The 21,818-nt window shown below is 41.5% G+C and overlaps 1 protein-coding gene across 1 annotated transcript in view; it reads right to left on the bottom strand.

Moving 5' to 3' along the window:
- RECQL4 (RecQ like helicase 4) overlaps positions 1 to 20,977 on the bottom strand; it is a 44,508-nt gene extending 23,531 nt beyond the window's left edge. The window contains exons 1-3 of the mRNA XM_071421965.1: positions 20,664 to 20,977; positions 16,599 to 16,632; positions 11,320 to 11,399 (exon numbers count right to left, since the gene is read on the bottom strand). Coding sequence (XP_071278066.1) covers positions 11,320 to 11,399; positions 16,599 to 16,632; positions 20,664 to 20,843 — 294 coding nt within the window. The 5' untranslated portion in view covers positions 20,844 to 20,977. The remainder of the gene's footprint in view (positions 1 to 11,319; positions 11,400 to 16,598; positions 16,633 to 20,663) is intronic.
- Between the last annotated feature and the right edge of the window lie 841 nt (positions 20,978 to 21,818).

Here is a 21,818-nt window from a genome sequence, read left to right as displayed (position 1 = left end):
ATCCCAAAAAAACCCCAAAACCCCAAATCCCAGAAATTCCCTGAATCCCAAAAATCCCAGCCCAAAATCCCCAAAAAACCCCAAAATCCCCAACCCAAAACCCCAAAAATCCCCCAAATCCCAGCTCAAAACCCCAAATCCCAAAAAAACCCCAAAACCCAAAATCCCAAAAACCCCAAAACCCCAAATCAAAAATTCCCCGAATCCCAAAAAATCCCAAATCCCAGCTCAAAATCCTCAAATCCCAAAAAAACCCCAAAACCCAAAATCCCAAAAACCCCAAATCAAAAATTCCCTGAATCCCAAAATCCCAGCCCAAAACCCCCCAAAAAACAAAAAAATCCCAGCTGAAAATCCCCAAATCCCAAAAAATCCCAAAACCCAAAATCCCAAAAAAACCCCAAAACCCAAAATCCCAAAAATTCCCCAAATCCCAAAAATCCCAGCCCCAAAAAATGCCCCAAAAACCCAAAAAAATCCAGCCCAAAATCCCATCCAAAAATCCCCAAAAAATCCCAAAACCCAAAATTCCAACAGATCTGCTCCGAGACGGGGCAGAATGACCAAAAAATCCCAAAAATCCAACCCAAAAACCTCAAAAAATGCAAAAATCCCAGCCCAGAATCCCCAAATCCCCAAAAAAACCCAAAATCCCCAAAATTCCCTGAATCCCAAAAAAATCCCAGCCCAGAATCCCAAAAAATCTCCCAAAGAAATCCCAAAAATTCCCAATTCAAAATCCCCAAAAAATCCCCCAAAAATCCAAAAATCCCAGCCCAGAATCCCCAAATCCCAAAAAAAATCCCAAGTCCCAAAATCCCCAAAAAACCCCAAAACCCAAAATCCCCGCCCAAAACCCCCCAAAAAATCCAAAAATCCCAGCCCAGAATCCCCAAATCCCAAAAAATCCCAAACCCCAAAATCCCCAAAAAAAAAAGCGCAAAATCCCAAAAATTCCCTGAATCCCCAAATCCCAAAAAAATCCTAAATCCCAAAATCCCAAAAAACCCCAAAAATCCAACCCAAAATCCCAAAAAACTCCAAAAATCCCAGCCCAGAATCCCCAAATCCCAAATTCCCAAAAAAAACCCAAATCCCCAAAATTCCCCAAATCCCAAAAATCCCAGTCCAAATCCCTGCCAAGAATCCCCAAAAAACCCCAAAAATCCCAAACCCCAAAATCCCAAATAAACCCCAAAACCCAAAAATTCCCTGAATCCCAAAAATCCCAGCCCCAAATCCCCAAAAATCAAAAAGTCCCAGCTGAAAATCCCCAAATCCCCAAGAAATCCCAAATTCCAAAATCCAAAAAACCCCAAAGGCCAAAATCCCAAAATTTCCCTGAATCCCCAAATCCCAGCTCAAAATCCCCAAATCCACAAAAAAATCCCAAATCCCAAAATCCCAAAAAAAACCCAAAACCCCAAAAATCCCCCAAAAATCCAACCCAAAATCTCCAAAAACTCCAAAAATCCCAGCCCAGAATCCCCAAATCCCAAAATCCCAAAAAAACCCCAAAATCCCAAAAATTCCCCGAATCCCAAAAAATTCCAGTCCAAAATCCCCAAAAAATCCAAAAATCCCAGCCCAGAATCCCCAAATCCCAAAAAAATCCCAAATCCCAAAACCCCAAAAAAAAACCCCAAAACCCCAAAAATTCCCTGAATCCCAAAAATCCCACCCCAAAACTCCCCAAAAATCCCAGCCCAGAATCTCCAAATCCCAAAAATACCCCAAATTCCAAAATCCCAAAAAAACCCCAAAACCCCAAATCCCAGAAATTCCCTGAATCCCAAAAATCCCAGCCCAAAATCCCCAAAAAACCCCAAAATCCCCAACCCAAAACCCCAAAAATCCCCCAAATCCCAGCTCAAAACCCCAAATCCCAAAAAAACCCCAAAACCCAAAATCCCAAAAACCCCAAAACCCCAAATCAAAAATTCCCCGAATCCCAAAAAATCCCAAATCCCAGCTCAAAATCCTCAAATCCCAAAAAAACCCCAAAACCCAAAATCCCAAAAACCCCAAATCAAAAATTCCCTGAATCCCAAAATCCCAGCCCAAAACCCCCCAAAAAACAAAAAAATCCCAGCTCAAAATCCCCAAATCCCAAAAAAATCCAACCCAAAATCCCAAAAAATCCAAAAATCCCAGCCCAGAATTCCCAAATCCCAAAAATATTCCAAAACCAAAAATCCCAAAAAAACCCAAAATCCCAAAAATTCCCTGAATCCCAAAAATCCCAGCCCAAAATCCCCAAAAATCAAAAAGTTCCAGCTGAAAATCCCCAAATCCCCAAAAAATCCCAAAATCCCCAAAAAACCCCAAAACCCAAAATGCCAAAAATTCCCCAAATCCCAAAAATCCCAGCCCAGAATCCCCCAAAAACCCCAAATCCCAAAAAAAATCCCAGAAAACTCCAAAAATCCCAGCTCAAAACCCCAAATCCCAAAATCCCAAAAATTCCCCAAATTCCCAAAATTCCATCCCAAAATCCCAAAAATCCCAAAAATCCCCAATCCCAAATCCCAGAAGTTCCCAAAAAAATCCCAAAACCGAAAAACCCAAAACCCAAAATGCCAAAAATTCCCCAAATCCCAAAAATCCCAGCCCAAAACCCCCAAAATCCCCTCAAAAAACCCCAAAATCCCCAACCCAAAATCTCCCCCAAATTCCCAATCCCAAATTCCCCAAAAATCCCCAAAACCCTCAAAAATCCCAGCCCAAAATCCCAAAAAATCTCCCAAAAAATCCCCAAAAATTCCCAATTCAAAATCCCAAAAAATTCCCTCAAAAATCCCCAAAAATCCCAGCCCAAAATCCCCAAAAACCCCCAAAAACCCCAAATGAGGAGCAGGGACTGAACCCCAAAAACCCCAAAAAATCCCAAAAAACCAAACCCCCCCCCAAAATCCCCAATCCCAAATCCCAAAATCCCCAAAAAATCCCAGACCAGAATCCCAAAAAATCTCCAAAAATCCCAAAAATTCCCAATTCAAAATCCTAAAAAATCCCCCCAAAATCCCCAAAAATTCCCAATTCAAAATCCCAAAAAATCCCCCAAAAACCCCCAAAAAATCCCAGCTCAAAATCCCCAAATCCCCAAAAAATCCCAAAATCCGAAAAAACCCAAAACCCAAAGAATCCCAGCCCAAAATCACAAAAAATCCCCCAAAATCCTTGAAAATTCCCAAAATTCCAGCCCAAAATATGCAAAAATCCCAAAAATCTCCGAAAAATCCCCAAAATTCCAGCCCAAAATCCCAAAATCCCCAAACCCCAAATCCCCCAAATCCCAAAGAATCGCAGCCCAAAATCCCAAAAAAACCTCAAAAATCCCCCAAAAAATCCCAAAAAATCCCCAATTCAAAATCCCCCAAAATCCCCCAAAATCCCCCAAAATCCCAAAAAAATCCCGCAAAAATCCCAGCCCAGGATCCCAAAAATGCCCCCAAAATCCCCCCAAAAATCCCAGCCCAGAATCCCCAAAAATTCCCAAAAATTCCCAGTTCAAAATCCCAAAAAATCCCAAATCCCAGAATCCCCCAAAAAATCCCCAAAAAACCCCAAATGTGGAGCAGGTCCTGAACCCCAAAAACCCCAAAAAATCCCAAAAAACCCAAACCCCCCAAAAATGCCCCAAATCCCCAATCCCAAATCCCAGAAGTTCCCAAAAACCCCAAATCCCAAAAAATCCCAAAAAATCCCAGCCCAGAATCCCAAAAAACCCCAAAAAACCCCAAGATCCCAAAATCCCAAAACATCCCCAAAAATCTCCCAAAAATCCCCAAAATCCCAAATGAGGAGCAGGGACTGAACCCCAAAAACCCCAAAAATCCCAAAAAACCCAAAACCCCCCAAAATCCCCCAAATCCCCAATCCCAAATCCCAGAGGTTCCCAAAAACCCCAAATCCCAAAGCCCCCAAATACCAAAATCCCCAAAAATCCCAGCCCAGAATCCCAAAAAATCCCAAAAAAATCCCCCCAAAATCCCAAAAATTCCCAATTCAAAATCCCAAAAAAAACCCCAAAAATCCCAAAAAATCCCCCAAAAATCCCAAAATCCCCCAAAAATCCCAGCCCAAAATCCCCTCAAAAACCCCAAAAATCCCAAATGTGGAGCAGGGACTGAACCCCAAAAACCCCAAAAATCCTAAACCCCCCAAAATGCCCCAAATCCCCAAAAATCCCAAATCCCAGAAGTTCCCAAAAACCCCAAATCCCAAAGCCCCCAAATCCCAAAAAATCCCAAAAAAATCCCAGCCCAGAATCCCAAAAATTCCCAATTCAAAATCCCAAAAAAACCCCCAAAAATCCCAGCCCAGAATCCCAAAAAAATCTCCCAAAAAATCCCAAAAAAGTCCCAAAGATCCCAAAAATTCCCAATCCCAAATCCCCAAAAAATCCCCCAAAAATTCCAATAAATCCCCCCAAAAATCCCCCAAAAATCCCAAAAAATGCCCCAAAAAAGTCCCCAAAAATCCCAAAAATTCCCAATTCAAAATCCCCCAAAAAACCCCAAAAATCCCAAAAAATCCCCCAAAATCCCAGCCCAGAATCCCCCAAAATCCCCCAAAAAACCCCAAAAAATCCCAAGATCCCAAAATCCCAAAACATCCCCAAAAATCTCCCAAAAATCCCCAAAATCCCAAATGTGGAGCAGGGACTGAACCCCAAAAACCCCAAAAAATCCCAAAAAACCCAAAACTCCCCAAAAGTGCCCCAAATCCCCAATCCCCAAAATTCCATCCCCAAATCCCAAAAATCCCCAAAATCCCCAAAATCCCAAATCCCAGAAGTTCCCAAAAACCCCAAATCTCAAAATCCCAAAAAATCCCAGCCCAGAATCCCCAAAAAATCTCCCAAAAAATCCCCCAAAAATCCCCCAAAAAATTCCCAATTCAAAATCCCAAAAAAACCCAAAAAAAAATCCCAAAAAATCCCCCAAAAATCCCAGCCCAAAATCCCCTCAAAAAACCCCAAAATCGCCCCAAAAATCCCCCAAAAATCCCCAAATCCCACAAAAAATCCCAGCCCAGAATCCCCAAAAAATCCCCAAAAAATCCCCAAAAATCCCCCCAAAAAAATCCCCCAAAAATCCCAAAAAATGCCCCAAAAAAGTCCTCAAAATCCCAAAATTTCCCAATTCAAAATCCCCAAAAAAACCCCAAAAATCCCAGCCCAAAATCCCAAAAAATCCCAAATCCCAAAAAATCCCCAAAAATCCCCAAATCCCAAAGAAATCCCAGCCCAATTTTGGGGTTTTTGGGGTTTTTGGGGTTTATTTGGGGTTTTTGGGTTTATTTTGGGGTTTGTTTTGGGGTTTTTTGGGTTTATTTTGGGGTTTTTTCAGGTTTATTTTGGGGTTTTTGGGGTTTTTTTTAGGGTTTATTTGGGGTTTTTTTGGGGGGTTTATTTGGGGTTTATTTTGGGTTTATTTTGGGGTTCATTTTGGGGTTTTTTGGGGTTTATTTGGGGTTTTTTGGGGGTTTATTTTGGGGTTTTTTGGGGTTTTTTTGGGGTTTATTTTGGGTTTTTTGGGGTTTTTTTGGGGTTTATTTTGGGGTTTTTTGGGGTGTATTTGGGGTTTTTTTGGGGGTTTATTTTGGGGTTTTTTGGGGTTTATTTTTGGGGTTTTTTGGGGTTTATTTTGGGTTTATTTTGGCGTTTTTGGGGGTTTTTTTAGGGTTTATTTGGGGTTTTTTGGGTTTATTTTGGGGTTTTTCTGGGGTTTATTTTGGGGTTTTTTTGGGGTTTATTTTGGGTTTTTTGGGGTTTATTTGGGGTTTTTGGGGTTATTTTGGGGGTTTTTTGGGGTTTATTTTGGGTTTATTTTGGGTTTTCTGAGGTTTATTTTGGGGTTTTTTGGGGTTTATTTTAGGGTTTATTTGGGGTTTTTTAGGGTTTATTTTGGGGTTTTTTGGGATTTTTTGGGGTTTATTTTGGGGTTATTTTGGGGTTTATTTTGGGGTTTATTTTGGGGTTTTTTTTGGGGTTTTTTTTGGGGTATTTGGGGTTTATTTTGGGTTTATTTGGGGTTTATTTTGGGTTTTTTGGGGTTTATTTTGGGGTTTTTTGGGGTTTATTTTGGGGATTTTTTGGGTTTATTTTGGGGTTTATTTGGGGTTTATTTTGGGGTTTTTTGGGTTTTTTTGGGGGTTTATTTTGGGGTTTTTTGGGGTTTTTTTTGGGGTTTTTTTGGGGTTTTTTGGGTTTATTTTGGGGTTTTTTGGGGTTTTTTTGGGGTTTATTTTGGGTTTTTTTTGGGGTTTATTTGGGGTTTATTTTGGGGTCTTTTTTAGGGTTTATTTGGGGTTTTTTTGGGGTTTTTTGGGATTTTTTGGGTTTATTTTGAGGTTATTTTGGGGTTTTTTGGGGTTTATTTTGGGGTTTTTTTTGTTTTTTTGGGGGGTTTTTTGGGGTTTATTTTGGGTTTTTTTTAGGGTTTATTTGGGGTTTATTTTGGCGTTTTTGGGGTTTTTTTTGGGGTTTATTTTGGGGTTTTTTTTGGGGTATTTGGGGTTTATTTTGGGTTTATTTGGGGTTTATTTTGGGTTTTTTGGGGTTTATTTTGGGGTTTTTTGGGGTTTATTTTGGAGGTTTTGGGGTTCCTCACCTGCTCCTCCTTTGGGATTTTTTGGGTTTATTTTGGGATTTTTGGGGGTTTTTTAGGGTTTATTTGGGGGTTTATTTTGGGTTCATCACCTGCTCCTCCCTCGGGGTTTTTTGGGTTTATTTTGGGGTTTTTGTGATTTTTTGGGGGTTTTTTTTTTGGGTTTATTTTTAGGTTTTTTTTGGATTTTTTAGGGTTCATTTAGGGGTTTATTTTAGGGGTTATTTTGGGGTTTATTTGGGGATTTTTTAGGGTTATTTTGGGTTATTTTGTGTTCCTCACCTGCTTTTGGGGTTTATTTTGGGGTTCTTTGGGTTTATTTTGGGATTTTTTAGGGTTTATTTTGGGGTTTTTTTGGGTGTATTTTAGGGTTTATTTTAGGGTTTATTTTGGGACTTTTGGGGGCTTTTTTGGGGGTTTATTTTGGGTTTTCTTGGGGTTTATTTTGGGTTTTCTTGGGGTTTATTTTGGGGTATTTTGGGTTCATTTTGGGTTTATTTTAGGGTTTTTTTGGGTTATTTTGTGTTCCTCACCTGCTCCTCCCTTGGGGTTTATTTTGGGGTTTGTTTTGGGCTTTCTGGGGGTTATTTTAGGGTTTTTTGGGGTTTTTTAGGGTTTATTTTGGGGTTTTTTGGGGGGTTTATTTTTAGGGTTTTTTTGGGGTTTTTTTAGGGTTTTTTTTTATTTTCTAGGGTTTATTTTGGGTTTATTTTGGGTGTATTTTAGGGTTTATTTTGGGGTTTATTTGGGGATTTTTTAGGATTTTTTAGGGTTATTTTGGTTTATTTTGTGTTCCTCACCTGCTCCCCCTGTGGGGTTTATTTGGGGTTTATTTTGGGATTTTTGGGGTTTATTTTGGGGTTTACTTTGGGGTTATTTTGGGTTTTTTGGGGGTTTATTTTGGGTTTATTTTGGGCTTTTTGGGGGGCTTTTTTTGGGCTTTTTTAGGGTTTATTTTGGGGTTTTTTTAGGGTTTTTTTGGGGTTTATTTAGGGTTTATTTTGGGGTATTTGCGCTTTATTTTTGGGGTTTTTTTGGGGGTTCATTTTGGGATTTTTTTAGGGTTCCTCACCTGTTCCCCCTTTGGGGTTTCCTGTTCATCCCCTGCTCCTCCTTTGGGGTTTATTTAGGGTTTATTTAGGGTTTATTTAGGGTTTATTTAGGGTTTATTTAGGGTTTATTTAGGGTTTATTTAGGGTTTATTTAGGGTTCATTTAGGGTTCATTTAGGGTTCATTTAGGGTTTATTTAGGGTTCATTTAGGGTTTATTTAGGGTTTATTTAGGGTTCATTTAGGGTTTATTTAGGGTTCATTTAGGGTTTATTTAGGGTTCATTTAGGGTTCATTTAGGGTTCATTTAGGGTTTATTTAGGGTTTATTTAGGGTTCATTTAGGGTTTATTTAGGGTTTATTTAGGGTTTATTTTTGGGGTTTTTGGGGTTTATTTTGGGGTTTATTATGGGGTTTTTTTGGGTTTATCACCTGCTCCCCCTTTGGGGTTTTTTAGGGTTTATTTTGGGTTTTTTGGGGTTTATTTTAGGGGTTATTTTGGGGTTTATTTTGGGTTTTTTTTGGGTTCCTCACCTGCTCCTCCTTTGGGGTTTATTTTGGGGTTTTTTGCGGTTTATTTTGGGGTTTTTGGGTTTATTTTGGGTTTATTTGGGGTTTATTTTGGGGTTTATTTGGGGTTTTTCTGGGGTTTATTTTGGGGTTTTTTTGGGGTTTATTTTGGGGTATTTTGGGTTTATTTGGGGTTTATTTTGGGGTTTTTTAAGGTTTCTTTTGGGTTTATTTTGGGTTTATTTTGGGGTTTTTTTGGGGGTTTTCTGGGGTTTATTTTGGGGTTTTTTTTAGGGCTTATTTTGGGATTTTTTAGGGGTTTTTTTTGTGGTTTATTTTGGGATTTTTGGAGGTTTATTTGGGGTTTATTTTGGGGTTCATTTTTGGGGATTTTGGGGTTTATTTTGGGGTTTATTATGGGGTTTTTTTGGGGTTCCTCACCTGCTCCTTATTTGGGGTTTTTTAGGGTTTATTTTAGGGTTTATTTTGGGATTTTAGGGGTTTCTTTTGGGGTTTTTTTGGGTTTTTTTTAGGGTTTTTGGGGTTCCTCACCTGCTCCTCCTTTGGGGTTTATTTTGAGGTTATTTTGGGATTTTTGGGGGTTTTTTAGGGTTTTTTTAGGGTTTATTTTTGGGGTTCCTGACCTGCTCTCCATCTGGGGTTTATTTTGGGGTTATTTTGGGATTTTTTGGGGTTTCTTTTGGGGTTTTTTTTTGTAATTTTTTGAGATTTTTGGGGTTTTTTTGGGGGGGGGTTCATCACCTTCTCCTCCTTTGGGGATTTTTGGGATTTATTTTAGGGATTTTTTAGGGTTTATTTTGGGGTTTTTTGTGATTTTTTGGGGGTTTTTTTGGGGTTTATTTTTAGGTTTTTTTGGGATTTTTTAGGGTTTTTTCAGGGTTTATTTTTGGGGTTTATTTTGGGTGTATTTTAGGGTTTATTTTTGGGGTTTATTTTAGGGTTTTTTGGGGGTTTATTTGGGGTTTTTTGGGGGTTTATTTTGGGTTTATTTTGGGATTTTTCAGGGTTTTTTAGGGTTTATTTTGGGGGTTTTTTTTGGGATTTTTAGGGTTTATTTTGGGATTTTTTTGGGGTTTATTTTTAAGGTTTTTGGGGATTTTTTGGGGTTCATTTTGGGTTTTTTTGGGGTTTATTTTGGGGTTTCTTAGGGTTTTTTTAGGGTTTATTTTGGGTTCCTCACCTGCTCCTCCTTTAGGGTTTTTTTGGGTTTATTTTGGGGTTTTTGGGGTTCATTTGGGATTTTTTTGGGGTTTCTTTTATGTTTATTTTGGGGTTTATTTGGGTTTATTTTGGGGTTTTTTGGGGTTTTTTTAGGGTTTATTTTGGTTTTTTGGGTTATTTTGTGTTCCTCACCTGCTCCTCCTTTGGGGTTTATTTTGGGGTTCATTTTGGGATTTTTGGGAGCTTTTTGGGGGGTTTATTTTTAGGGTTTTTTGGGGTTTATTTTGTGTTTATTTTGGTGTTTTTTAGGGTTTATTTTAGGGTTTATTTTGTGGGTTTTGGGTTTATTTTGGGGTTTCTTTTGTGTTTGTTTTGGGGTTTATTTGGGGTTTTTTGGGGTTTATTTGGGGGTTTATTTTGGGTTTTTTTGGGATTTTAGGGGTTTCTTTTGGGGTTTTTTTGGGGTTTATTTTGGGGTTTTTGGGGTTCCTCACCTGCTCCTCCTTTGGGGTTTATTTTGAGGTTATTTTGGGATTTTTTGGGGTTTTTTAGGGTTTTTTTAGGGTTTATTTTTGGGGTTCCTCACCTGCTCCCCCTGTGGGGTTTATTTTGGGGTTATTTTGGGATTTTTTGGGATTTTTTAGGGTGTATTTAGTGTTTATTTTGGGGTTTTTTGGGTTTATTTTGGGGTTTTTTTAGGGTTTTTTTGGGGGGTTTTTTGGGGGGTTTATTTTTAGGTTTTTTTGGGGTTTTTTTAGGGGTTTTTTGGATTTTCTAGGGTTTCTTTTGGGTTTATTGTTGGGGTTTATTTTGGGGTTTTTTAGGGCTTATTTGGGGTTTATTTTTGGGATTTTTTGGGGTTTATTTTGGGTTTATTTTAGGGTTTATTTTGGGGTTTTTTCAGGTTTATTTTGGAGGTTTTGGGGTTCCTCACCTGCTCCTCCTTTGGGATTTTTTTGGGGTTAATTTTGGGATTTTTGGGGTTTTTTGTGATTTTTAGGGTTTTTTTCAGGTTTATTTTGGGGTTTATTTTGGGGTTTTGTGGGGTTTATTTTGGGTTTATTTTGTGATTTTTTTGGGGTTTAGTTTTGGGTTTATTTTGGGGTTTTTGGGTTCCTCACCTGCTCCTCATTTGGGGTTTTTTTGGGGTTTATTTTGGGGTTTTGGGGGTTTATTTTGGGGTTTTTTGAGGTTATTTTGGGTTTATTTGGGGATTTTTTGGGGGTTTTCTTGGGGTTTATTTTGGGGTTTTTCTGGGGTTTATTTTTGGGGTTTTTTGGGTGTATTTTAGGGTTTTTCTAGGGTTTATTTTGGGGTTTATTTGGGTTTTTTTTGTGATTTTTTGGGGTTTATTTTAGGGTTTATTTTGGGGTTTCTTGGGGTTTTTTTGGGGTTTATTTTTGGGATTCATTTTGGGTTTATTTTAGGGGGTTTTTTTGGGGTTTATTTTGGGGTTTTTGGGTTCCTCACCTGCTCCTCATTTGGGGTTTATTTTGGGGTTCATTTTGGGTTTATTTTGGGATTTTTGGAGGTTTATTTGAGGTTTATTTTGGGGTTTTTTTGGGGTTTTGGGGGTTTATTTTGGGGTTTATTTTAGGGTTTATTTGGGGATTTTTTAGGATTTTTTAGGGTTATTTTGGTTTATTTTGTGTTCCTCACCTGCTCCCCCTGTGGGGTTTATTTGGGGTTTATTTTGGGATTTTTGGGGTTTATTTTGGGGTTTACTTTGGGGTTATTTTGGGTTTTTTGGGGGTTTATTTTGGGTTTATTTTGGGCTTTTTGGGGGGCTTTTTTTGGGTTTTTTTAGGGTTTATTTTGGGGTTTTTTGGGGGGTTTATTTTTAGGTTTTTTTGGGGTTTTTTTAGGGTTTTTTTTGGATTTTCTAGGGTTTATTTTGGGTTTATTTTTGGGGTTTATTTTGGGTTTTTAGGGTTTTTTTAGGGTTTATTTTTGGGGTTCTCACCTGCTCTCCCCTCTCTGTTCCCGTCCCCGCTCTCTCCCGGCTCCGGCAGCGTTTGAGCTCCCGGTACTGACGGTACAGCCCTGGGAAATGGGGAAAAAATGGGGGAAATTGGAGAAAATGGGGAAAAATGGGGAAAAATGGGGGAAGATGGGGGAAGATGGGGAAAAAATGGGGAAAAATGGGGGGAAAATGGGGGGAAAATGGGGGAAAATGGGGGAAAATTGGGAAAAATGGGGAAAAAATGGGGGAAAATGGGGAAAAATGGGGGGAAATTTGGGGAAAATTTGGGAAAAAATGGGGGAAAATGGGGGGAAAATGGGGAAAAATGGGGAAATTGGGAAAAATGGGGGGAAAATGGGGAAAATGGGGAAAAATGGGGGAAAATTTGGGGAAAATTTGGGGAAAAATGGGGAAAAATGGGGAAAAATGGGGGAAAAATGGGGGAAAATGGGGGAAAATGGGGGAAAAATGGGAAATTGGGGGAAATTCTGGGGGAAATTGGGGGAAAATTGGGGAAAAATGGGGAAAAAATGGGGAAATTGGGAAAAATGGGGAAAAATGGGGAAAAAATGGGGAAAAATGGGGAGAAAATGGGGAAATTTGGGAAAAATGGGAAAAAATTGGGAAAAATGGGGAAAAAATGGGGGAAAAGGGGAAAAAATGGGGAAAAAATGGGGAAAAATGGGAAAAAATGGGGAAAAATGGGGAAAAAATGGGGAAATTTGGGAAAAAATGGGGAAAAATGGGGAAAAATGGGGAAATTTGGGAAAAATGGGGAAAAATGGGGAAAAAATGGGGAAAAATGGGGAAAAATGGGGGAAGATGGGGAAAAAATGGGGAAAAATGGGGGGAAAATGGGGGGAAAATGGGGGAAAATTGGGGAAAAATGGGGGGAAAATGGGGGAAAATTGGGGGAAAATGGGGAAAAATGGGGAAATTGGGAAAAATGGGGAAAAATGGGGAAAAATGGGAAAAATGGGGAAATGGGGAAATTTGGGAAAAATGGGGGAAAAATGGGGAAAAATTGGGGAAAAATGGGGAAGAAAGGGGAAATTTGGGAAAAATGGGGAAAAATGGGAAAAATGGGGAAAATTTGGGGAAAAATGGGGAAAAATGGGGAAATTGGGAAAAATGGGGAAAAATGGGGAAATTTGGGGAAAATGGGGAAAAATGGGGAAATTTGGGGAAAATGGGGAAAAAATGGGGAAAAATGGGGAAAAATGGGGAAAAAATGGGGAAAAATGGGGAAAAAATGGGGAAAAATGGGGGAAAATGGGGAAAAAATGGGGAAATTTGGGGGAAAAATGGGGGAAAATTGGGAAAAATGGGGGGGAAATGGGAAAAATGGGGAAAAATGGGGGAAAAATGGGGAAATTTGGGAAAAATGGGGAAAAATTGGGAAAAAAATAGGGAAAATGGGGGAAAATGGGGGAAATTTGGGGAAAAATGGGGGAAAATGGGGGAAAAGGGGAAAAAATGGGGAAAAATGGGGGAAAATGGGGAAAAATGGGGAAATTCTGGGGGAAAAAATTGGGAAAATGGGGAAAAAATGGGAAAAAATGGGGAAATATGGGAAAAATGGTGAAAAAATGGGGAAAAATGGGGAAATTTGGGAAAAATGGGGAAAAATTGGGAAAAAAATGGGGGAAAATGGGGGAAAATGGGGAAAAATGGGGAAAAATTGGGAAAAATGGGGAAATTTGGGGAAAAAATGGGGGAAAATGGGGGGAAAATGGGGAAAAATGGGGAAATTGGGAAAAATGGGGGGAAAATGGGGAAAATTGGGAAAAATGGGGAAAAAATGGGGGAAAAATGGGGAAAATGGGGAAAAAATTGGGAAATTGGGAAAAATGGGGAAAAAATGGGGAAATTGGGGAAAAATTGGGGAAATTCTGGGGGAAATTGGGGAAAAAATGGGGAAATTTGGGGAAAAAACGGGGAAATTTGGGGAAATTTGGGAAAAATGGGGAAAAATGGGGAAAAAATGGGGAAATTGGGGGAAAAATGGGGAAAATTGGGGAAATTCTGGGGGAAAACCTTGAAAAAATGGGGAATTTTGGGAAAAATGGGGGGAAAATGGGGAAAAATGGGGAAAATGGGAAATTGGGGAAAATTCTGGGGGAAAACCATGAAAAAATGGGGAATTTAGGGAAAAATGGGGAAAAATGGGAAATTGGGGAAAATTCTGGGGGAAATTCTGGGGGAAATTGGGGGAAAATTGGGGAAATTTGGGGAAAAATAGGGGGGAAAATCAGGAAATTTGGGGGGAAAACCTTGGGAAAATTGAGATTTTTGGGGGGAATTTGGGAAAAATTGGGGAATTTTGGGGTAAATTGGGGAAAAATTGGGGAATTTTGAGGGGAATTTGGGAAAAATTGGGGAGAATTGGAGAGAATTTTGGGGGGAATTGGAGAAAAAATTTTGGGGGAAATTTGGGAAAAATTTGGCAGCGTTTGAGCTCCCGGTACTCCCGGTACAGCCCTGGGAAATGGGGAAAAAATGGGGAAATTTGGGGAAAAATGGGGAAAAATGGGGGAAAATGGGGAAAAAATGGGGAAAAATGGGGGAAAAATGGGGGGAAAATGGGGGGAAAATGGGGAAATTTGGGAAAAATGGGGAAAAAATGGGGGAAAATGGGGAAAAATGGGGGAAAATTTGGGGAAAATTTGGGGAAAAATGGGGAAAAATGGGGAAAATGGGAAAAATATGGGGAAAAATGGGGAAATTTGGGAAAAATGGGGAAAAATGGGGAAAAATGGGGGAAAAGGGGAAAAATGGGGAAAAATGGGGGAAAATGGGGGAAAATGGGGAAAGAATGGGGAAATTGGGAAAAATGGGGGAAAATGGGGAAATTTGGGGGAAATTGGGAAAAATGGGGAAAAATGGGGAAAAAATGGGAAAAATGGGGAAAAATGGGGGGAAAATGGGGAAAAATGGGGAAATTTGGGAAATTGGGGAAAAAATGGGGAAAAAATGGGGAAATTTCAGAAAAATGGGGAAAATTGGGGAAGAATGGGGAAAAAATGGGGAAAATTGGGGAAAAAATGGGGAAAAGGGGGAAATTTGGGAAAAATGGGGGGAAAATGGGGAAATAAATGGGGAAAAAATGGGGAAATTTGGGGAAAATGGGGAAAAAATGGGGAAATTTGGGAAAAAATGGGGGAAAATGGGGAAAAATTGGGAATTTTGGGGGAAATTGGGGAAAAAATGGGGAAAATGGGGAAAAAATGGGGAAAAATGGGGAAATTTGGGAAAAATGGGGAAAAATGGGGAAAAATGGGGAAAAAATTGGGAAATTGGGAAAAATGGGGAAAAAATGGGGAAATTGGGGAAAAATTGGGGAAATTCTGGGGGAAATTGGGGGGAAAAATGGGGAAATTCTGGGGGAAATTGGGGAAAAATGGGGAAAAAAGGGGAAAAATGGGGGAAAATGGGGAAATTCTGGGGGAAAAATGGGGAAATTTGGGGAAAAAATGGGGAAATTTGGGAAAAATGGGGAAAATGGGGAAAAAATGGGGAAATTTGGGGAAAAATGGGGAAAATTGGGGAAATTCTGGGGGAAAACCTTGAAAAAATGGGGAATTTTGGGAAAAATGGGGAAAAAATGGGGAAAAATGGGGGGGAAATGGGGAAAAATGGGGAAAAATGGGAAATTGGGGAAAATTCTGGGGGAAATCCATGAAAAAATGGGGAATTTAGGGAAAAATGGGGAAAAATGGGAAATTGGGGAAAATTCTGGGGGAAATTGGGGGAAAATTGGGGAAATTTGGGGAAAAATAAGGGGGAAAATCAGGAAATTTGGGGGGAAAACCTTGGAAAAATTGAGATTTTTGGGGGGAATTTGGGAAAAATTGGGGAATTTTGGGGTAAATTGGGGAAAAATTGGGGAATTTTGAGGGGAATTTGGGAAAAATTTGGGAAAAAATTGGGGGAATTGGAGAAAAATTTGGGAATTTTGAGGGGAATTTGGGAAAAATTGGGGAGAATTGGAGAGAATTTTGGGGGGAATTGGAGAAAAAATTTTGGGGGAAATTTGGGAAAAATTTGGGAATTTTGGGGGGAATTTGGGAAAAGTTGGGGAATTTGGGGAAATTTGAGAAAAATTTGGGGGGAATTTGGGAAAAATTTGGGAATTCTGGAGGGAATTTGAGAAAATTTTGGGGGAATTTAGGAGAAATTTGGGAAATTTTGGGGAGAAATTTGAGGATTTTGGGGAATTTTGAGGGGAATTGGGGAAATTTTGGGGAGAATTTGGGAAATTTTGGGGAAATTTGGGAGAAATTTGAGGATTTTGGAGGGAATTTGGGGAAATTTGATAAAAATTTGGGATTTTTGGGGAGAATTGGAGAAAAACTTGGGAAATTGGGGAAATTGGGGGAAATTGGGAATTTTGGAAAAATTTGGGAAATTTGGGGGGAATTTAGGGAAAATTTGAGAATTTTGGGGAAATTTGGGGGGAATTTAGGGGAAATTTGGAATTTTGGGGATAATTTGGGGAAAAATTGGGAATTTTGGGGGAATTTGAGAAAAATTTGGAATATTGGGGGAATTTGGGAATTCTGGGGAAATTTCGGGACAATTTGGGAATTTTGAGGAGAATTAGAGAAAAATTTGGAATTTTGGGGGGAATTGGGGAAAAATTTGGGAATTTTGGGGAGAATTTGGGAATTTGGGAAAAATTTGGCAATTTTGGGGTAAAAATTGGGGATTTGGGGTTTGGATTTGGGGTAAAATTTGGGGATTTTGGGTTCAATTTTGGCAATTTTGGGGTAAAAATTGAGGATTTTGGGGTGGATTTTGGGGTTAAAATTGGGGATCTTAGGGTAAAATTTGGGGTAAAAATTGGGGATTTGGGGTTAAAATTGGGGATTTTGGGTAAAAATTGGAGATTTTGGGGTCAATTTTGGGGTCGATTTTGAGGTTGATTTTGGGGTTGATTTTGGGGATTCTGGGGTGGATTTTGGGGCAAAATTGGGGATTCTGGGGTGGATTTTGGGGGGTTTGGGGTCAATTTTGTGAATTTTGGGGTGAATTTTGGGGATTTTGGGGTGAATTTTGGGTGAAATTTGGGGTGGATTTTGGGGTGAAATTTGGGGATGTTGGGGTCGATTTGGGGTGGATTTTGGGTTCAATTTTGGGGTTTTGGGGTGAATTTGGGGGATTTTGGGGTTGATTTTGGAGTGGATTTTGGGGTCAATTTTGGGTGAATTTTGGGGTCAATTTGGGGTGGATTTTGGGGTGGATTTTGGGTTAAATTTGGGGATTTTTGGGGCACTCACTGCGCGTTTCCTCCGGAGCCTCCTCGATGTCGGCCTGGGAGGGAAAAAAATCCCAAAAAATGAAAAAATTTGGGAATGGCCCCAAAATCCACACCAGGGGAAGCATTTGGGGATTTTGGGGTTTTTTGGGGCATTTTAGGGGAAATTTGGGGCCTATTTTTGGGGAAATTTGGGGCTTTTTGGGGCCTTTTTTAGGGGAAATTTGGGGTTTTTTGGGCCCTTTTTAGGGGAAATTTGGGGCTTTTTGGGGCCTTTTTGGGCCTTTTTTAGGGGAAATTTGGGGTTTTTTGGGGCCTTTTCAGGGGAAATTTGGGGTTTTTGGGGGCCTTTTTTAGGGGAAATTTGGGGATTTTTTGGGGGCTTTTGTGGGCCCTTTTATAGGGGAAATTTGGGGCTTTTTGGGTCTTTTTTGGGGGAAATTTGGGCGTTTTTGGGGCCTTTTTTTAGGGGAAACTTGGGGTTTTTTGGGGTCTTTTTTTTGGAAATTTGGGGCCTTTCTGGGGCCTTTTTAGGGGAAATTTGGGCCTTTTTGGGGCCTTTTTAGGGGAATTTGGGGTTTTTTGGGCCCTTTTTAGGGGAAATTTGGGGTTTTTGGAGTTTTTTATTTGGGGTTGGGTTTGGGGATTTTGGGGCTTTTGAGGTTTGGGATTTGGGAGATTTGGGGCTTTTTCATGGGATTTGGGGATTTTGGGGAAATTGGGGGATTTTGGGGGGGATTTGGGGTTTTTGGGGGGATTTTAGGGGATTTTTGGAATTTTTTTGGGATTCTTGGGATTTTTTGGGATTTGGGGCTTTTTTCTGGGATTTCTGGGGTTTTTGGGGGGATTTTTTGGGGTTTTTGGGGGATTTGGGGCTTTTTTGGGGATTTAGGATTTTTGGAGGGGAATTTGGGGTTTTTTTGGGATTTGGGAATTTTTTTCTGGGATTTGGGGTTTTAGGCGAGAAATTTGGGGGTTTTTGCGGGATATGGGGGTTTTTGGGGGATATGGGGTTTTTTGGGGGGAATTTTTGGGGGGATTTGGGGTTTTTGGGGTTTTACTGGAATTTAGGTTTTTTGGGGGAGATTCTTGGGATTTTGGGGGGATTTGGGTTTTTTTGGGGATTTGGGGGATTTTTTTAGGGGATTTGGGTTTTTAGGGGGGATTTGGGGTTCTTTGGGGGAATTTGGTCTTTTTGGGGGGATTTGGGGTTTTTTGGGATTTGGGGATTTTTTAGGGGATTTGGGGTTTTTTCGGGGGGATTTTGTGGTTTTTTAATGGGGATTTTTTGGGGGATTTGGGGTTTTTTGGGGGGAATTTGGGATTTTTTTTGGGATTTGGGGATTTTTGGGGGGATTTGGGGTTTTGGGGGAATTTGGAGTTTTTGGGGGGAATTTGGGGTTTTTTGTTGTTTTTTTTGGGGGGGATTTGGGGGCATTTGGGGATTCGGGTTTTGTCTGGGATTTTTGGGGTTTTTTGGGGTGGATTTGGGATTTTTGGGGGCATTTGGGGTTTGCTTGAGATTTGGGAGATTTTTGGGGGATTTTGGGGTGGAATTTTGGGGGTTTGGGGTTTTTGGGGAGATTTTTGGGGATTTTCTTGGAATTTGGGGTTTTAGGGATTTGGAGTTCAGGGGGATTTGGGGTTTTTGGGGGGATTTTTGGGGGGATTTGGGGATATTTTGGGGTTTTATTGGAATTTAGGATTTTTGGGGAGGAATTCTTGGGAAATTGGGGGAATTTGGGGTTTTTTTGGGATTTGGGGAATTTTTTTCTGGGATTTGGGGGGATTTGGGTTTTTAGGGGGGATTTTGGGTTTTTTTTGGGATTTGGGGTTTTGGGGGAGGATTTTGGTGTTTTTGGGGGGGATTTGAGGTTTTTAATGGGGATTTTTGGTGGATTTGGGGTTTTTTGGGGGAGATTTTGGGGTTTTTTGGGGATTTGGAGTATTTGGGGGGCATTTGGGGGTTTTTAGGGGGGAATTTGGGGGTTTTGGGGTTTTTGGCGGGGATTTGGGGTTTTTTGGGATTTGGGGGATTTTTTTTCTGGGATTTGTGGGGATTTGGGTTTTTAGGGGGGGAATTTGGGGTTTTTTAGGCCCTTTTTGGGGGAAATTTGGGGTTTTTGGGGTTTTTTATTTGGGGTTGGGTTTGGGGATTTTGGGGCTTTGGAGGTTTGGGAGATTTGGGGATTTTTCATGGGATTTGGGGATTTTGGGGGGGATTTGGGGTTTTTGAGGGGATTTTAGGGTTATTTTGGGAATTTTTGGGGGGATCCTTGGGATTTGGAGGGAATTTTGGGATTTGGGGCTTTTTTCTGGGATTTCTGGGGTTTGGGGGGGATTTGGGAATTTTTAGGGTTTTCCTTGGGGATTTTGGGAGAATTTTGGGGGGGATTTGGTGTTTTGGGGGGATTTTGAGGGGTTTTTGGGGAATTTGGGGTTTTTTGTGGGATTTTTGGGAAGTTTATTGGGATTTGGGTTTTTTGGGTGAAGTTTTTGGGGGATTTGGGGAGGTTTTGGGGGGATTTGGGGATTTTTTTGGAATTTGGGTTTTTTGGGGGGATTCTTGGGATTTTGGGGGGATTTTTTGGGATTTGGGGCTTTTTTCCTTGGATTTGTGGAGTTTTGTGGGGAATTTGGGGTGGAATTTGGGGGGTTTGGTGTTTTTGGGGGGATTTTTGGGGATTTTTTGGGAATTTGGGGTTTTGGGGATTTGGAGTTCAGGGGGATTTGGGGTTTTTTGGATTTTGGGGGGAAGTTTGGGGGATTTTGGGGTTTTTGGGGGGGATTTTGGGTTTTTTTGGGATTTGGGGGATTTTTTTCTGGGATTTGGGGGGATTTGGGTTTTTAGGGGGGGAATTTGGTTTTTTTTCAGGGATTTTGGTCTTTTTGGGGAGGATTTTGGGGTTTGTTTTGGGGATTGGGGATTTTTGGGGGCATGTGAGGTTTTTTATTGGGGATTTTTGGGGGATTTGGGGTTTTTTGGGGAGGATTTTGGGGTTTGTTTGGATTTTGGGGTTTTTGGGGGGATTTTGGGTTTTTTGGGGGATTTTTGGTGGATTTGGGGTTTTTTGGGGGGGATTTTGGGGTTTTTAGGGGGGTATTTGGGGGTTTTGGGGTTTTTGGGGGGAATTTGGGGTTTTGGGGAGAATTTGGGGTTTTTTGGGGGATTTAAATTTTTTTATTGGGGATTTTTGGGGGATTTGGGTTTTTGGGGGGGGATTTTGGGGTTTTTTGGGATTTTGAGCTTTGGGTGTTTTTAGGGTCTGGCATTTTGGGGTTATTTTTAGATTTGGGTTCGTTTGGGGGGGATTTGGGATTTTTCAGAGTCTTTTGGGCCCTTTGGGGTTTTTAGTGGGGAATTTTTGGGACCTTTTGGGATTCTGAGCTGGGATTTTTAGGATTTGAGGAATTTTGGGGGATTTTTCTGGGGTTTGGGGGGATTTGAGTTTTGTATGGGATTTTTGGGGTTTTGTTGGGGATTTGGGGGGTTTTGGGTGAATTTGGGGTTTTTTGGGGGGAATTTGGGGTTTTTTGGGTGAATTTTGGGGGGATTTAGGGTTTTTGGGCTTTTTTTTGCCTTAGGTTTTCTTAGATTTGGGGGATTTTTAGTGATTTGGGATTTTTAGGGATGTGGGGCTTTTCTTTTTGAGGATTTGGGGTTTCTCTGATGTTTGGATTTTTGGGGGTGCATTTGGGGATTTTTTGGGGGGGGATTTTGGATTTTTGGGGTATTTGGGTTTTTTTGGATTTTTGGGTTGTTTTGGAAGAATTTTATGGTGGGAAATCCAATGGAAAAGTTTTATTATGGAAAATAAACCCCAAAACCCCTGCAAAGACCCCCCCTGAGGCTCCTCTTATTCTGAGCCCCCCCAAATCCCCCCCGACACCCCAAAAATGGCCCCAAACATTCCGGGGACACCCCAGAAATCCCATAAACCAAAAACTTCCATTCCAGGGACCCCCAAAACCAACTCAAAAACCCCAAAACCACCCCAGGGTCACCCCAAACCTGCCCCCCACCAATCCCGGGGTTCCCCTCAGGAATTTTCCCCTCACGATTCCCCTGACGGCCCCTCAGCCGCACCTGGCTGGGTTTGCGCTGCCGCTGCCGCAGGAATTCCGCTTCCCAGCGCTTCAGCAGCACCTTCAGCTCCTGCTGCCGCTCCATGGCCGCGGGATCGGGATTGGGGTCCGGGTTTGGGGTCGGGATTTGGGGTCGGGATCGGGATTTGGGGTCGGGGATCGAGGGAGGCTCCGAGGGCATCCCAGAGCCGCCTCAGAGCGAACCTCCCGCTCCCGCCAAGCGCCAGCCAATGGGAAGGCAGGGATTCGTGATTGACAGTGAATCGAGCCAATAGAAAGGCGGATGTAGAAGCGCCCGCCCTCCTCGCCTTAGACCAATGAGAATTAAATACCATATTGACAGACAGCTGTAAGAGCCAATTAAAGCAAAGGATTCAGCCCCTTAGGAGGGTTTTGCCCGCTGATTGGTTGTCGCAAACAGCATACACGGAAGTAAACCCTCCGTAACAGCTGGGGGCCAATAGGGCCTGCGGGCGGCCGTGGGGGAAGGGGGGGCATGTGGATCAGGAATCAGGATTGGGACCGAGATTGGGGTCTGGGATCGGGATTAGGACCGGGATTGGGGTCGGAAATTGGGGTCGGGGATGGAGGGAGGCTCCGGGGGAGCCTCAGAGATGCCTCAGAGCGAACCTCCCGCTCCCGCCAAGCGCCAGCCAATGGGAAGGAAAGGATTCGTGATTGACAGTGAATCGAGCCAATGGAAAGGCGGATGTAGAAGCGCCCGCCCTTCTCGCCTTGGACCAATGAGAATTAAATACAATTTTGACAGACAGGTGTAAGAGCCAATTAAAGGAAAGGATTCAGCCCCTCAGTAGGGTTTTGCCCGCTGATTGGTTGTCACAAAGAACATACACGGAAGTAAACCTTCCGTACCAGCTGAGGGCCCAATAGGGTCTGCGGGCGGCCGTGGGGGGGGAGGGTGGGGGTGTAGGGCATGTGGATCGGGAATCAGGATTGAGACCGAGATTGGGGTCTGGGATCGGGATTAGGACCGGGATTGGGGACGGAAATTGGGGTCGGGGATCGAGGGAGGCTCCGGGGCAGCCTCAGAGACGCCTCAGAGCGAACTTTCCGCTCCCGCTAAGCGCCAGCCAATAGAAAGGCGGGTATTAGTGATTGACAGCGAATTGAGCCAATTGGAAGGCGGATATAGAAG

Source organism: Agelaius tricolor, unplaced genomic scaffold (genome assembly GCF_023055355.1).
Source record: "Agelaius tricolor isolate 1412-34295 unplaced genomic scaffold, bAgeTri1.0.p SCAF_2, whole genome shotgun sequence".
In the NCBI taxonomy this organism is placed as follows: domain Eukaryota; kingdom Metazoa; phylum Chordata; class Aves; order Passeriformes; family Icteridae; genus Agelaius; species Agelaius tricolor.
The sequence above is the reverse complement of the archived record's forward strand: the minus strand, read 5'-3'. Positions and strand labels throughout refer to the sequence as shown.